Raw genomic sequence first — 16,763 nt, forward strand, 5'->3', positions numbered from 1 at the left:
TCAGATTTCAAATTAATGTTGGGTTAATTTCTTTCCGAGAAATCATTCAGCCTTGCCCATATATGTATATGTATTTGGTCAAGAACATCAATATGTTTTGAAAAAAATCGTGTTAGAGCAAGAAAACAGAAAATGAAAAGAAAATGATAATAATAACAATGGTTAGATTAAGGCAAAGCAAAACATCTAGAATTATACATTAATCACTATACAAGTAATCTATCCAAACAAAAAAAATAAATATGGAAAAAAAGGTAAACACACTTTTTGCAAATGACAACGTAATGTTTTATTTATTGACTTTTATGACGTCATACAACCACTCATTACAAATTAAACTATGGTACTGGTGTAGATATACGGTGTTACATGTAGTCCACAAATATGTCTCTACAATGTTGGTGCCGTGATTATAAGTTCGAATCCAACGGTAGTGCGGATACAGACATATGATTACAAGAATTATCAAATAAATTCAACCACTGAAGTTCTACGACACAAACATCAGCCAAACTGAATGATGAAATTTCACTTTTACAATGCAGGCATTCACAACGAAATAGAAGCGGACAGGAGCAAGTAATCATTCAAAAACTGTTAAAATATGTTGTCAAAATAATCCGCAAATACAAATTATAGAGGTCAATTAAAGGTCATTCATCTACTTTTCATATTGCTAAATTTGGTGACAACTAAATTGGCAGTCATTTTGGAATTTAATATTCTGTTGACGTGTCGATATTATGTTGTTCTGAAGGGTCTATAGGTAGAAAGGACTTGTTCATAAATTGACCGAAATTCAATTACCTTTAATCCCATTCAAAGGGGAATATTAACTTATTATCTTCATGAAAAAATACAATTCTTTCAATGTTCACGTCTAAACGTCAATTGATAAAATGGCAAGCCATGGGTCTATATGTGAGTTAATACCCATAGTACGTTGTAAGCTGGCCCAGAAAATATTACACAGCATTACACCTAGTAACATAGGGGACAATGGTGAATTCACTTCCTACAAAGAGATTTTCGTATACAAGGTGCTTGTATTTCACCTGTGGATCTTATGATCTTACACCTACGGTAGCCATAACTGTTGATAACAGCATAAAACCACACCAAAACCTAAGGCTCCATTTACCTTATGAAAACATAACGTACCCCTGCTGACAACTAGACGAGAAATAAAATCACCACGAATATTTTTGTATATTTTGCGAAGAAGATAACGAAAATGTCTTGTTTGATAAAGCGGGTGAAGTAAGAAAGAATATATCAAAGAGATGAAGTAAGGTAATGACGTAATAATGTTCATTATTCTGTAATTTCAATTATTATAACATTGTGGAGCATGTGCGTCCTCTTCTGTACAATAATGATGTCATGGCCAAACAGGAAGATAGAAGTCTACCCGAGATAGATTTGTAGTATGATGACAAACAGCGTAATGGATGAACTAAATGTTTTCCGTGACTGGGCTAGTGTGGGTGTTACTGATACATTAAACGGCTTGAAACCGTTTGTTTGTGATTTGGAATCATGTACTGAAGAAACAAGAAACATGACATATTTCTGGTAAACAAATTAGAGAATCGGCAACACCTGTAGTAATATAACTCAGAGGACAGACAGATGATACGCCAATTTGACCGTGGAAATTGAATCTTTTAAATTCTCGGAAAAGTAGTAAATGTATGCTTTAGCCAAACGCGTGGGTATCAGACAGAAACTTTATAAGTAGATAGCTTGTAAACGTTTACCACAGTGATCGTAGAATAATTTATTTTCCAGAATTTTCATTTTCTTTACGAATGCTCATGTCCCTTATGACTATATAAATGAACTGGTTCGCAAGTAAACAAATTTTTTTATCGTCTTTACCATTCAACATATGCATTGTCGGATCACGTGACGTAACAAACATCACTGAAATATATGTAACTTTTATTGATTTATCTCTTGTGTAAAAAAGGTGCATTATCAGCGGTATTTCCATAACTAAATTACAGAATTGCTTTGTTTCTTCGTTATAGAAAATCTAAATTATGGATACGTCATATTTCACAATTAATATAGATAAATTATGTATATAAATCTTCCATTTAATTCGTTCACTTTCATTACAAACTTGACATGTATAATGTGTTGGCGTTATAACAGGAAACGACCCATTAACATAGATTACTCAGTCTTGCGAAACACTAATACCACAGTCATTGAAACAAAATCCCGGTTAATCAAGTGATTAAGGTCACAATGCTTTGTGTAGATTGTTTATGCTCTTACAGTTTTAAATATCATAATCAATTAATGCAGAATAGAAAAAAATAAAGTATGTTAAGTTGTAATCGTCTCGGGTATAAACCTTTGACATGTATATCAGTAGGTTATATTCGGGTGAAGGTGGCGATTGCGTCAAGTGCGACAATTTGTTTCAGGGCTGAACACAGGTAAAATAACTTAAACTCAGATAAGAAAATAGTTTTTTTTTTTTTTTTTTAAAAAACATATAACTATCTATTTATAACTTTTTATTTTTTTTATGTACGTTTTCATATGTATATTCGAACTTCCGGGATACCAAGGCCGTATTTTTATAGTAATACATATGCACATGAAATCATGTGTCATACATTACTGAAGATTCATGATGATTTCATATTGGCGTTAAAGCGGTTTTTGAAATTTCTGATTTTTATTGATTCATAGGACAGAAAAAATATAAAACGCCAAAGGAAGCTATTTTGATTATAATAACATTTTAATCCTGAAAACATATATTTTTTCGAAGAAAAGACTACAGGTATAATTCTTCATGGATTAAAAAGATTAAATATTCGCAGTTGTAACGCGATTTTATATTTTGTTAGTGTGAAATGCTCTGTAGATTCAAATTAATTTTCTTCTACTGTTAATCACAATCAATTCAAAGTAATTTAGTTTCCAATTATTTTAGGCCTGACTATGGAGGTCGTTCGGACGCTTGCCATTGGTGTTATCTTGCTGGTGATGTCCGTGAACGGTAATGTTTTATTATAACTTTAGAAATGATACTTTGAGTGTGAGTGATTTTGTATTAGCAATGATGATTGATTTTATAAGACGTTCCTATTCCAATTATCTGAGTGGTTTAAGATTACTGAATCATTTAGAAACATTATTCGCTACCAATTATTTTCAAATGTTATAACAGAAATAGAAAAAATGCATATATTTCTATAATATTATAATTGTATTTAGCATATTGATGACGTCCAAATAAAAAGAGCCAATAAAAAGTATTTATTTGCGGTAACTTTCAAAAAGACAGTATCAACAATGTCATATTATGTCTGTGACGTGATTCCAACTGAAAGTTACAACTAAACATTACAAAATATGACGTTCTTACCTATAATTGGTTCAGGACAAGCATTTTGCAACAACGATCATTAGCAACACACTAATGCAATAGTAATTGTTTTCATGTTCACTGCCTACCACATGTTTGCGAAAAGAAATTCTATAAGTATCAAAGTCCGAATCTTGAATGTTATATTACTGAAACAATCAGAGTTTTAATGGATGATAAAATATTTTCAGTTTTTAATTTAATTTGATATTGATAAAATCTTAACTTACATATTGGTGATTAAACTTGCTGTTCAGGCTATATAATCCGAGTTTTACGAACTTTAGTAGAAAAGCTGATAAAGGTGCTATGACTTTTCCTAAAAACTGATATCGATATATCGATATATCGATATAAGACAGGCATGATGATTTTATCATTTGAACAAGCATCTTAGTCAGATGCAAGGAATTGCTTAAAGTTTAATGGCCTTGAATGATTGTATAAGACACTTTCTGTATTCACATTGCAATACCTTACAGTAGACAAGGCCGGGATATCCCCACTGGTTTTGATGATAATATGTTAACAAATATTTTCTTTTCCTTTCCAAGAGAAAACAATTCAATTTCTTTACATCCTGGCGCAAATTACGTCAAATATGTTATATTTGAACACGCATAATAGAATGTGAAAAAAAAACGCAGCAAAACGTTTCTTATACATATCGTTTCCCTGTTTTCTGGTGAATTTTCCAGAAACGTTTTTTATCATACATCTATAATACAATTTTTTAAAGAATAAATTCCCTGTTTTAGGAGCACCAGATAATCGTGGAACGGAGTTTATTTTTGGCTTTATGGAGAACCTAGGAACAAGTTACAATCTGGAATTATTTGTCACTACGTCTCGAACCACAACTGTCAATGTGCGTCTGACATCACCACGTTACAGTAGTCCGTCCATAGACCAGTCATTTACTGTGATCGCGGGGACAGTAAAACAGCTTACCATTAGCAACAGCCTCCGTATGGTCGCTACAGGGTTAGGATCCAAAGGACTCTTGTTGGTCGCAGACGACGAAGTGGTGATATATGGTGTAAACAAGGAGAGATACTCGTGTGATGCGTTCCTCGGTCTTCCTACAGACGTGTTGGGGACAGAACACTACGCCATATGTCAGTATCCACCTACTAGGTATACTGAGATACTTGTGGTCGGAGTAAATGATTCGACATCTGTCGGACTCCGATTGGCTAACCATAATGACATCAGTGTAACATATAATGGCGTTACTTACCGGAAAAATGATTGGATGAATCTGACCATTAACAGGTTTGACACTTTTCAAATACATACCTATGGTGATCTCACGGGCACTTACATAGTCTCTGACAAAATCGTATCTGTGTTTAGCGGTAATAAGAAAACTAAAATAGGTACGGGTGGCTCACAGGACCATTTGGTTGAACAGCTAACTCCGGTCAGTACATGGGGCAAGATATTTGCTTTAATTCCAATCGCGACGAGAACGACTGGAGATTATTACAAATTTATAGCGTCGGAAAGTGACACAGTGATTACTGTCAACGCTTTGGACGGCGGTACGGCTAAAAGTGAAACTATCAATCTCGCGTCTGGAGGAACTTTTTCAGAAAAGCATTACAGTTCTAACTACTACGCGTATGTGACCTCCAACAAACCTATTCTAGTCGCACAGTACGTACTTAGTCAGGTGACAGAGGCTGCAGATCCGTCCATGATGATAATTCCGCCGATCGAGCAGTTTGCTTCAGACTACACATTTACTACACCAAGATACTCACTTGGATCATACAGTAATTATTTCATGTTCGTCGTCAAGGAAACAGAGAAGAGCGGACTCAGATTAGATGAACAAGTGTTACCTTCTAATACAGTGTATAACAGCATTCCGGGTACGAATTTAGTCGGAGGATATGTGTCCGTCACGGAAGGATCTCACACTATGAGGCATAACTCGCCCATTTCTGTCTTCGGTGGATATCTCTTCGGAAGAGCTCATGCCGAATCGTACGCTTTTGCTACTGGTATGCGAATGTCACCAATCAATACAGTAAGTTTGTTTTGTCCATCTTCATTTTTCATAGGAATATGTACCACAGAACAATAACTTTCATCCTGTATTATAATCTTTTTTCTCAGAGGAGCATATTCTATTTGGACTCCGTGTTATTTATGTTTACTTAAGTAATCAGTCCCAGGTAGTTTAGAATACACTTGTTGGTTTGCTTATTTCATAAAGGTTGATTACTTTGAATTTCACATGTTTTTCATTGAATATAGCACATCCCGAAAAATCACATTAATATTTAACATTACATATTCATTTTATTCACTGTTGCTAATTATCAATACAAAGGCGTTTACCTCTCAAACGGGGGATGGTTTTGACAAAGAAAAACGGTCGTTTACAACCAAACTGTACACCTGATAATAACGCTACAGGTAAATTAAACTTTGTTCGCAATCAAACTGTCCTTACTAAAGAAAAGGCGTTTACAACCAAACTGTCCTTACTAAAGAAAAACCGTTTACAACCAAACTGTCCTTACTAAAGAAAAACCGTTTACAACCAAACTGTCCTTACTAAAGAATAACCGTTTACAACCAAACTGTCCTTACTAAAGAATAACCGTTTACAACCAAACTGTCCTTACTAAAGAAAAACCGTTTACAACCAAACTGTCCTTACTAAAGAAAAACCGTTTACAACCATTTACAACCAAACTGTCCTTACTAAAGAAAAACCGTTTACAACCAAACTGTCCTTACTAAAGAAAAACCGTTTACAACCAAACTGTCCTTACTAAAGAAAAACCGTTTACAACCAAAGTTTACAAAAACTGTCCTTACTAAAAAAACCGTTTACAACCAAACTGTCCTTACTAAAGAAAAACCGTTTACAACCAAACTGTCCTTACTAAAGAAAAACCGTTTACAACCAAACTGTCCTTACTAAAGAAAAACCGTTTACAACCAAACTGTCCTTACTAAAGAAAAACCGTTTACAACCAAACTGTCCTTACTAAAGAAAAACCGTTTACAACCAAACTGTCCTTACTAAAGAAAAACCGTTTACAACCAAACTGTCCTTACTAAAGAAAAACCGTTTACAACCAAACTGTCCTTACTAAAGAAAAGGCGTTTACAGCCAAACTGTCCTTACTAAAGAAAAACCGTTTACAACCAAACTGTCCTTACTAAAGAAAAACCGTTTACAACCAAACTGTCCTTACTAAAGAAAAACCGTTTACAACCAAACTGTCCTTACTAAAGAAAAAGCGTTTACAACCAAACTGTCCTTACTAAAGAAAAGGCGTTTACAACCAAACTGTCCTTACTAAAGAAAAGGCGTTTACAACCAAACTGTCCTTACTAAAGAAAAGGCGTTTACAACCAAACTGTCCTTACTAAAGAAAAGGCGTTTACAACCAAACTGTCCTTACTAAAGAAAAACCGTTTACAACCAAACTGTCCTTACTAAAGAAAAAGCGTTTACAACCAAACTGTCCTTACTAAAGAAAAACCGTTTTGTCGCGTATGTATTTATAAATTAAGGCTGAAGGTCTTTGTTTCGAGGAGGTGGAGAGACTCTATAAAATGTTGAGACTAGGTATAATGGTATGATCTAGTCGAAGTTACAATTGCGCTGTCAAGAAAGTATAGATATATTTTAGTATTTTAATGAAACGTAGGTAAATATCCTAAATGTGTTCATTTTAAGGGTTTTCAACTTCAAATAGTTTAAAGAAATAGAAAGTTGTCTAGCTTTACAATAACTGGACCTAACTGTTTACTTCATCAGATGACGATGGCGATGGATTTTCGGATGAAGATTGTGCCAGACCAACTCCAAGTAAGTACTGTGTTATTTAGTATGGCAAATGTTTAACATTATCTTATATGGTAGCGATACCAGAAGGCATAATTATAACATATAACCAGAAAGTCCTTGTTCAGCTTTTTGCAGGGACAATAAAATAGAAGACGGTGTGACAACAGTTGGGTCATTTTATTGACGTCGATCAAGGATTTCCTCGGTATTGTTTTCAACATGGAGTAATTGTAAGCAGTAACAGAAAAATATATCACTCCCTTGTATAATACAGATATAACAAAACCTACTTTTTGTACATGATGTAGTTGACGGTGGATGGTCAGTTTGGGAGTCGTGGGGAAGTTGTACGTGCATAGGGCAAACGTCGGCTTCAGGAGGGACTCAGAAAAGATTGAGGACCTGTACCAACCCCGTTCCCAAATATGATGGCAAGCAGTGTCCAGGGTCTGATCAAGACGACAATACGTGTACCCCCAGCGCAGACTGTTCAGGTATTCAATTCAAATCACAACACTATTCTTTGTCTTTGATTTGCGTTTGCAATTAACGAAAGATTATCTTACTAAATTGAATCTAAAATCGATCCTAACAAGTAGTGATTTGATACGGAAATTAACTGAATTAAAAGGGTTTGGATATCAACAACGTTTAAAAACATTATCATAAAAAGTTCGTTTTATTTTTGAATATGTATATGTGTTGTAAACTTTAATTCGTGGCCTGTTTTCAGTCTATACAATATTAAAGAGATACAGGTTACTGTAAAACTCCAACACTGCAATATAATATTTAGCGTACTTTTTCATAACTGGAGGGTGCTAATTTGGTCAATTTCGGAATATGAATGACCATAGAATCCCAAAACTGGTATTTGGCTTCTGCGGGTATTTCTGACAAATGACACTGGTCATTAATAATGAATTACTTGCCCTAAATATGATCGTTTTCTTCGATATATTCAACACTGATTGATTTTATCTACATCAAATTGGATTTTCCTCAGTCATTTCCCAAGTTTCAATAGTAAAGATATTTGACATCACTGACACCTATTTGTAGCAATGTAATGTATTATCTGGTTCCAGCGTAATTCTGTATTTATATTTTAATGTGCTATTCTCTTTTCTCTTTCATGCAATATTTATCAGTTGACGGTTTCTGGAATCTATGGACGTCATGGAGCACGTGCTCGCAAACTTGTAATGGAGGCACATTTTCCAGATCGCGGACATGCACGGACCCGGCTCCTTCTGGCAATGGCGCACAATGTTCCGGGAGTAGCTCAGATACAGGAAGCTGCAACACTCAGGGATGCCCAGGTATCTTAAAATCCACTAAAATACAATAAACAAAATGTTTCATAGTTAGTTGGTTAAAAATAGCCACATTGTTCCCGTGTAACCTACTGTTTACTAAAGTTACGTAAGTTGTGTGTAGCCAGTTTTTAACTGCAAACATGAACATTAATATCGCAATTAAAGGTAATGCTAGATGTTAGCAAATGTATTATGAAAAACATCATCTGTAAAGTATCATGAAGTATTTATGAAACCTGAAATATCTAGCCAACCTTCTGTAACACAGGGGTTTTGGTAGCAAGTGATCAATTATCTTTAACCCACGGTCGTGATGTTGATGTGTGGGACCTAATTTAATCAGTTGACCAAGGTTTACATTGCGAGTGTCGTCGATGAAGCAGAAGACGCTTACTCTTCCCTAACAACTGGTCTTACTCTTGTACTCTTTCAGGAGTGTCCTGTTAAATCTTTCTTTTGTTCATAGTTTGCCCTAGTTTATGGAAATTTAGTTTGAATTATGATTATGTTGCCACGTTGGCATTTTCTTGATGTTTCTTGATTACCTGACTAATATCAACATTACGGTACATGACGACATTGATTTTACGATTATATCTGTAGTTGATGGTGCTTGGACATCCTGGAGCCAGTTTACTGCCTGCAGTAACTTGTGTGGTCCTGGTACCACTAATCGTTCCAGAACATGTACAGCACCAACTCCACAAAATGGCGGTCTCACTTGTACCGGAGATGATACAGAGGCCCAGACATGCACTGGACCATGCAAAGGTTTGTATGTAATTCGACGTCCTTGTAAGAAGCAGTCTTCTGGAGACAGTATGTCCGAAATGATAATTGGTAAAATAGTTTCATCGCAATTTAAATTTCATTAAAATAACTTATCATATAAGTAGGAATAAGATAGTGCCCGTTCCTTTTGGGGCGAGTGTAAATTTTACGCCCATTCATTAACTCGAAGGAATATATGCCTTGTCTTTGTTCTATTCTCCGTCCTCAACAATCTATAATTTAATGTTACTCCTAAACATAGCATCAATTTTACACTAAGAATAAAAAAACTTAAGTTAAATAATAATAATTAAGTTATACGCCTTATGATATTTATACATATTAATAATTTCCCCTCGGATAGTATCTTATCAAGACATACTACTACCATATGTTTTCTTATATGTGTTAATGCTGTCCTCACAAGATTTACCCAATAAAGATTTCAGATGCCGTTTTCATGAACGGGTTGACAAAAGTGACATAATCAAAAATATGTATTGGACTGTACAATACTTTCTTATTAATGCATGAACATGTTGTGTTCTTACAAATAGTGACGCCTTTGGGTATAGCGCTTTCCATCTGAAAGACCTCCGACAAACCCCTGATTATGCAGTTACTTTCTTATTTTGGGAGCGGTTATCCAAAAAGCAGTGACATATATTTTTACAGCAATTTATATTTGTAAATTATTTCAGAACTAATTTTGGAAAATTATTGTAATCAAAACAACAACCGTTTTCATCGATGAGCTTACAAGTAACACAAAAGAGCTTCCCTCATATCAAGAAACATCGACATCAACGTCTAATTTTCAAAAGTCATTCTTGTAGCCTATATCGTAATGGAAGCAATTTTGTCATCCAACAATCTGAAGTGTTCATCTGAATAATCCTGAAAAGACATCTTAACAAAATAGCTCGTTTTTGAGAAAATATTGTCGTGCAATCGCCGTGTCGCTTGGTCTGATCGGTCTTTGAAATATAAGATGAATTCGATATCGATGAAAATGTTGCTCAATATCCATGTCATGCGACTTCGTGTAATGTATAAATGAACCCAAATGACACACGTGTCAAATACAGCGTTGTTCGAGACATTTACTTAGTAGGAAATTATAACATTAAGGCATAGAATCAGAAGTGGTGTCAATTCTAAAAGGATGAAAAAATGTAATAGTGAAACGCATGCTTCTAAAATAACTTTGTCTGCTTAAGGTTAAAAATCATTTTTCAAATACATGTTAAGATATTCTTAAATGTTAATCTTTTCAGTTGATGGTAATTGGGCTGCATGGTTACAATGGGGAGACTGCACGCAGTCATGCGGAACAGGCATCAGGTCAAGATCTAGGACGTGTACTGATCCAGCACCCTCCAACAATGGAAGCGTGTGCGTTGGATCCCCAGGTGAAATGGACACCTGTAATACTGCACCATGTCCTACTGTGGCGGCCGGAGTTTACCAACAGGTTGAGTAATTGAAAAGACAATTTTCTTAACTGACCGTGACATGAAAATTTATCATAGCAAATGTCAGAAACTGAAAAATATACACAAACACAAACTTAATTAGAAAGAAATATTATTGAACTTTGACTTTACATTCTCCATAAAATTCCTTTAATACTGCAGTAATCAGAGTAATGACATTTATTCAAGATGGTTTTGGATAACGTGGAAAAACACAACCAGAAGGGAACGGCAGTACCACCATTCATCGTCACTATATTCTAAATTCCAAACGATTTGTTTTACCCTTAGAGCAGACATTTAACGGCATGTGTCAAGGCAAACAATTTTGTAACGATGATTTTCTCACTATATACTTATATTTTGTATGTGTCTAATGATGTAAAACTCTCTCGCTTTAGCTGTGCCCAACTAACTGGTTCACATGTGAATCTGGAGCCATGCGTTGTATCCAATGGTCACTGATGTGTGATTGCTCTAATGATTGTGACGACGGAAGTGACGAAACTGTTGGGTATGCCGGATGTGACGCTGCTCTTCAGGCCAGTTGTCCAAGCTCCGCGAACGGTACATATATCTCAAGTCTAAATATCACTTGCCAACTCTCTCAAGACGTTTGGATTTTAACAACTTCGGAAATAGAGATATTTCTGAAGTTGTTAAAATTCCAAATCAGTTCTTGTGAATACTTTTACACACATTATCAATGGAACTAATCAATTCTGCATACACCGCACCGATTTATTAAAGGGTTTCAAATATTTGAGAGTAATGATTTTAAGATGTTCCTCCATTTCTTCTTGAATAAATAATTAAATCGTTTCAGATTCAGTGTTACAGAATTTCAGTGGGTTTGCGAATTTAGATCTTATTCTAAAATATAGCTGGCGAAAAGTCGTCGTTTTTGTCCCTTTTTAAGTGTATTATGCATGTCTGTTGCAGGTCTCCGTTCATTGACAATGCTGACGATGATGGCTACTGTCACATATCTGTACATAAGTGTATCCTGGTGGGAATGAGTTGCTTAAAGAAAAAGATCCCGCATTTACGTATTTACATATTCTATATGAAAACAATTTAAGTGTAGTATTGCTTTTTTGTAATTTGATATTTTTTTTTCAAAAATACCGAATTTATATATAGGTTAAAATATTGGAATATGTAAACAACAAGAAGATAAGACGTATCTTATCACTTAGTAAACATCATGAAATCGAGTCAGTCAGTTGTTTTTGAAGAAGTAACTGTTTAACATTACTAACATTAACTGCTACTACGAATTTTGAAAATTTGAATTTAATTGTCAAAAATAACAAATGTATCGTCAGGTAGCTCTTTTGTGGACTGTACGGTGTGTTATATACATAATGCCCGTACATAGCCAGACAGGATTTCTTCGTGGTTTGCTGTTGTCAGAATTAAATAAATGTTTGAACTCTTGACTATTAAGATGTTTTGAAAAAAACATATCTTGTGTTATTTGAAAGCCAACTCGCACTTCTCTCCGCTACACACATAAGGCTATTCAGGAAATATCCATGTTCACATACCATGGCATAAAATGGAAGTAGGATAAAAGGGGGATATATCGGTTAAAGAACTTAAAACTGCATAGCAACATCAAAGAAAATATGTTAACAATCACTGAAATATTTTTTAACCTTGTTCTAAAGATAGAATTTTCTATAGGCTTTGTGCTATGATTTGAGAAAATGATTCCATGATTCCATAAAAGATTATCATTGAACTGATAGGCATGTAATAAAAGTATTCCACCACGTCTGAGGCTGGTTTCACTCCGACGATATTTCATTAATACTAATGAGTGACCTTCTGCTTAGCTATTGGATACCGTTCTCCAGCGATCATACAACCTTGATCCCCCTCATGGATCATAGCTTATATATATCCATATCATGTAGGAATCAGTGCCGTTATTTTTTTCCGTTGCAAACTATATGTCAAACTTGCATGCACAAACCCGACAGCTTTGAAGACTGCCTGACTGATAATCAAAGACACGGAACAGAATACCTAAATCAGACTTACATTTTATTAAGTTGTGAATATAGTGCATAGTTTCATTGAAACTATATATTTATTATTTTTTAACAACCTTTGCGAAATATACTTAAAACATTGTAAATTAATAATAATAATTCACGGCATGTTCAAAAGCTGTCGACAATGTGTTTTGCTGATCACCATCTGTAGATCTGGTATTTTACGGCAAAGAATTTGACGTTAAGTATTTGAACGCAACTAAATGATGAAATCGCCATAGGAGATGCTATTTAGTTTGTTGAAATTTTAATTCTAACAAAAACATAACATTTTAAACAGTACTGTAACACTGACAGGTCAGTAAGGGCCCTGATATGTGGCTGACCTTTGGACCTGAATGGCAATCTATCTCAAACAAGGAGTTTTTGTTAAGAAGCATTGCAACTAGTTTGAGTTAGATTGGCTACAGCAAACTCGAGTTATTGAACAAAACGGATTTTCCTTTATAGCAACAATAACCTCAACCTTCGTCTTCTGTGTCTGAAAATAAGCCAAAGCAAGCCATCTTTGTAAGGAAGCATTGTATGAAGTTTGGGTTGGCCAAAACACACACTAGTTTTCACATAGAATCTTTTTTACAGCAACAGTGACCTTGATCTTTAAGCTTGGGAAATGAAACTACATACTCCAAGCTAACACTTCTTTCAAGGAGGCTTGGCATAAAGTATGAGTGCCATTTGACCAACAGAATTTGAGATACTGTACAGAAACCAAAACGCTAACAGACGGACAAGCAGATTACTGTATGTACTCGATGTGGGGCCCTAATAAGAATTGAAAACGTATTACAGACACTTACATACTGTAGTATAGTTTAGAATTTTATTTTATAAAACTATCAAATAGTTTAATTTTACTTGGGAAAATGACTTTTTCAGGATGGAAAGTAATCATTTGAAATATAGAATTGATATGAACAGATAATAACAGATGTTACAAAAGCATATCGTTATGATTATTTTCGCATTATTTACACAAACGTGTAATCTATAGAAATTAACTGAACAAGGTTGGTATGTAGCTTGTTCACAAACAGGGAAATGTCCAAAAAGGAAACGTATAAAGAAACTGACTGATGCAAGGATCTGTCTGGAGCATATGAATGAGAGTTGAAGTGTTGTATGAATATCATAAATCATACGCTGATACTTACATTACAGTGTTGGTATTCCATTATTGTTTGTTTCTTTTCTCCATTCATTAACTGTCAGTTGCCTCTGTTTACACTGTGATGTCAACTTCTGTGTCAACTGGGGTTAAGAAAAGTCTGAAAAATATTTTCACGTTTTTGACGTCGGAAGGTTTGACGTTACGTTGGGCACAAAACTGCGTCATTTTGAACAAGCTGCTTTCAGTGGTATTCTACTATGGCATGCTGTTATGATGTAAGAATCGATTACAAAACTTATAAAAAAAAGACTGAAACATTGGAAATCAAGCTAATAAATCAGGATACAGTGCCAACTGGCAGATCAAGGACAAACATGAAGTCGTCAACTGACGAACAAACTCGTAACAGAGTTTCAAAAGATGAAGGATAATGAAAATTATGGTCATTATAGTGATCTCATCTAGAAAGCTCCATTTGTGCGATATGATGATGGGCGTGTTTTTGCTTGTTAGTTTAACTGTTAGTTCCGTCTTTGTATACCCTCTTCTCATATGAGTACGTGACATTAATTACTTTTCCGGAACACCTAGTATGATACTTTTTCAGGATCCTCTATTTTAATCTTTCTTTTATTCATATTTTGGCTTAGTTTTATTGAATTTGAGTTTGAATTATGTTGACACGTTGGTATTTTCTTGTTTTTTCATTCCTTTTCTCAAACTTCTCCGTTCAATGGCTGTAACTTGAGAGACGTCTGTATTCCTCTGGAGTGGCATGATGACCGATAGTAAAACACAAGCAATGAAAAGGTATCATTATATGTACTTAATATACAACATCAAGAACAAGCAATAAAATCTTACAGGGCACTGAATTTGAATTTTCTAGTATGTATAAATATATATAATATACAAATGTATATGTATATGAAGAGGTGAAAGGTTAGCTCAAGATTGCTGTAGATTTTGCTTTCCTTGTATGCGTGTGTACAAATTTATTGTTTTATAAGGTAATTGATTGAAAAAAACATCATGATTATATATCTAAGCTGAATACGAAAAGTTAAGTCATAAATATGTGATTTTTCTGCCGTTAAAATAATTGCAGATTGACTCTCATTTACCACTGTTTTATCATCAATGCATGCACAACTCTTTCCGTAAATATTTGCACGTGCAACCTAAGTAAACGTTTGACAAGACCTCAAGCCACACAGGGTTAAAATCAATCTGTCTATTGTGGTTTTATTGAACTTCTATGTGAACTTAACGTCAAACCAATCAACAAATTGCCGTATGATTTTAACAACATAAAATACAAATATAATAAAATATTTCCAATGGTGTGGCGTATATGTCGTTCATATTAATTTGGGACATGAAGACTAAATACAATTCTGAAATGTTAGAATTTGTCATCTGGATCACATCCAAGAGATTCCTGATTGGAGGTAAAGTTTATGCCATAAAATTACGTCATAAAAAATTAGAAGGATGACGACTTTATCCTGTACCACTCTCTCCTACAGTGAACAAAATTAAACCTTATCCTGAAGGATATCCTTCTATCATTACAAAGGATTTTAGCCTTTGCAGGTTAAATTTGGTATAACAAGGTTGAAAATGTATCTCCAAGAAAATGATGTTTTACCGCAGTCTATTGTTAAGGGGAGAGACTTTTTTTCCTTTTTCTTTTTTTGTAGACAATGTACCAAAACACAATATCAGGAAATATGGCAATGCTCAGATCAAGATTGCACCATAACTAGTGTTATGAAAGTGAGGTTTGAATTCACGTACGGATCCGATACATATGAAACAGAGATGAATGTTTGTTTGAAGTTTATTTACGAACAGTATTAATTATACTGATACCTGTGTTAATATGTGTTGAAATTGCGTTTCGTTTGTTATCAATTTATTAAAATAACAAAATACATTTTCTTGTTTCCCAGTAACTGTCAGTTGATTCTGTTTATAAAGTGAAGTCAACTTTTTCTATTTTTAGTATCGATGAACTTAATGGAACGTAACATTGCGTGTGATGTTTATATCATAAGTGATAAAAATGACTGGGGTCTTTGGTATACATAAAATTTATTGAAGTGTATGACATGTATCCAATAGTACACGTATGTATTTTGAGGTTTACTTTATGGTTAATATAACTTTTACAAGCCAACCGTTAATAATTCTTTACATATGAGTGTATTTAGAATGCAACTATGTCAATATATATATATATATATATTTCACACTATCCTAATATTTACTAAGGAAGCGGGTACCACATGATACTGCGGTCGAGGTGGAAAAACAAACAAATGGTGTGCTGGGAAACAATGTTTGTAAATAATTTGGTATTCGTCAGTTTCATAGTAAAATAAAAAGGCTCGAGGAAAAAATAAGTAAATAAAATTGGTAAAAAAAATGAAAAAAAAGTGTCACAGCTGAACTCCGAACCCCCAGCCATAAGCGAGTTCCTTGTGTAAAACGGTACAGTGCATCTAACTTATAGATAATCTGACAATCTCTTCCAGAGTTGTCGTTCCTTAACAGTCACACTACACCTCTGTAAACGAGCTCATGGACTACCAATATATTTGACCTCGCGGCAAGGATCAAATTTTGACGTCGTGCAAAACTATGGCTGCATCCCTGACAACATCAGTGAAGAACACAGCTGTACACCGTTTAGTATTCCTTCGATCAGCATAAAATATATACATTTGCACTTTCTTTAATGCAGTCATTTTCCACATGACCAAACATGTATTTTCAAAATAATGATACAAATAGCGTTTTACAGTTGTGTT

The 16,763-nt window shown here is 34.5% G+C and overlaps 1 protein-coding gene across 1 annotated transcript; it reads left to right on the plus strand.

The window, feature by feature from the left end:
- The first annotated feature begins 242 nt into the window (after positions 1-242).
- On the plus strand, positions 243-11,792 carry LOC132544301 (IgGFc-binding protein-like). Its single transcript, XM_060207877.1, has 9 exons — positions 243-254; positions 4,131-5,466; positions 7,179-7,229; positions 7,517-7,702; positions 8,360-8,530; positions 9,131-9,298; positions 10,576-10,772; positions 11,175-11,340; positions 11,716-11,792. Exons 1-9 carry the CDS (start codon positions 243-245, stop codon positions 11,790-11,792), a joined length of 2,364 nt encoding a protein of 787 aa, XP_060063860.1.
- Positions 11,793-16,763: the final 4,971 nt, after the last annotated feature.

This window comes from Ylistrum balloti, unplaced genomic scaffold, assembly GCF_031769215.1.
Source record: "Ylistrum balloti isolate Yb309-2 unplaced genomic scaffold, AGI_CSIRO_Ybal_v1 Utg369790, whole genome shotgun sequence".
Lineage (NCBI taxonomy): Eukaryota > Metazoa > Mollusca > Bivalvia > Pectinida > Pectinidae > Ylistrum > Ylistrum balloti.

Bases quoted from the DNA above. Each gene is read 5' to 3' on its own strand.
- LOC132544301 (XM_060207877.1), top strand. The intron at 7,230-7,516 runs GTAAGTACTGTG...TACATGATGTAG, and splicing joins TTGTGCCAGACCAACTCCAA to TTGACGGTGGATGGTCAGTT. The intron at 9,299-10,575 runs GTTTGTATGTAA...TAATCTTTTCAG, and splicing joins ATGCACTGGACCATGCAAAG to TTGATGGTAATTGGGCTGCA.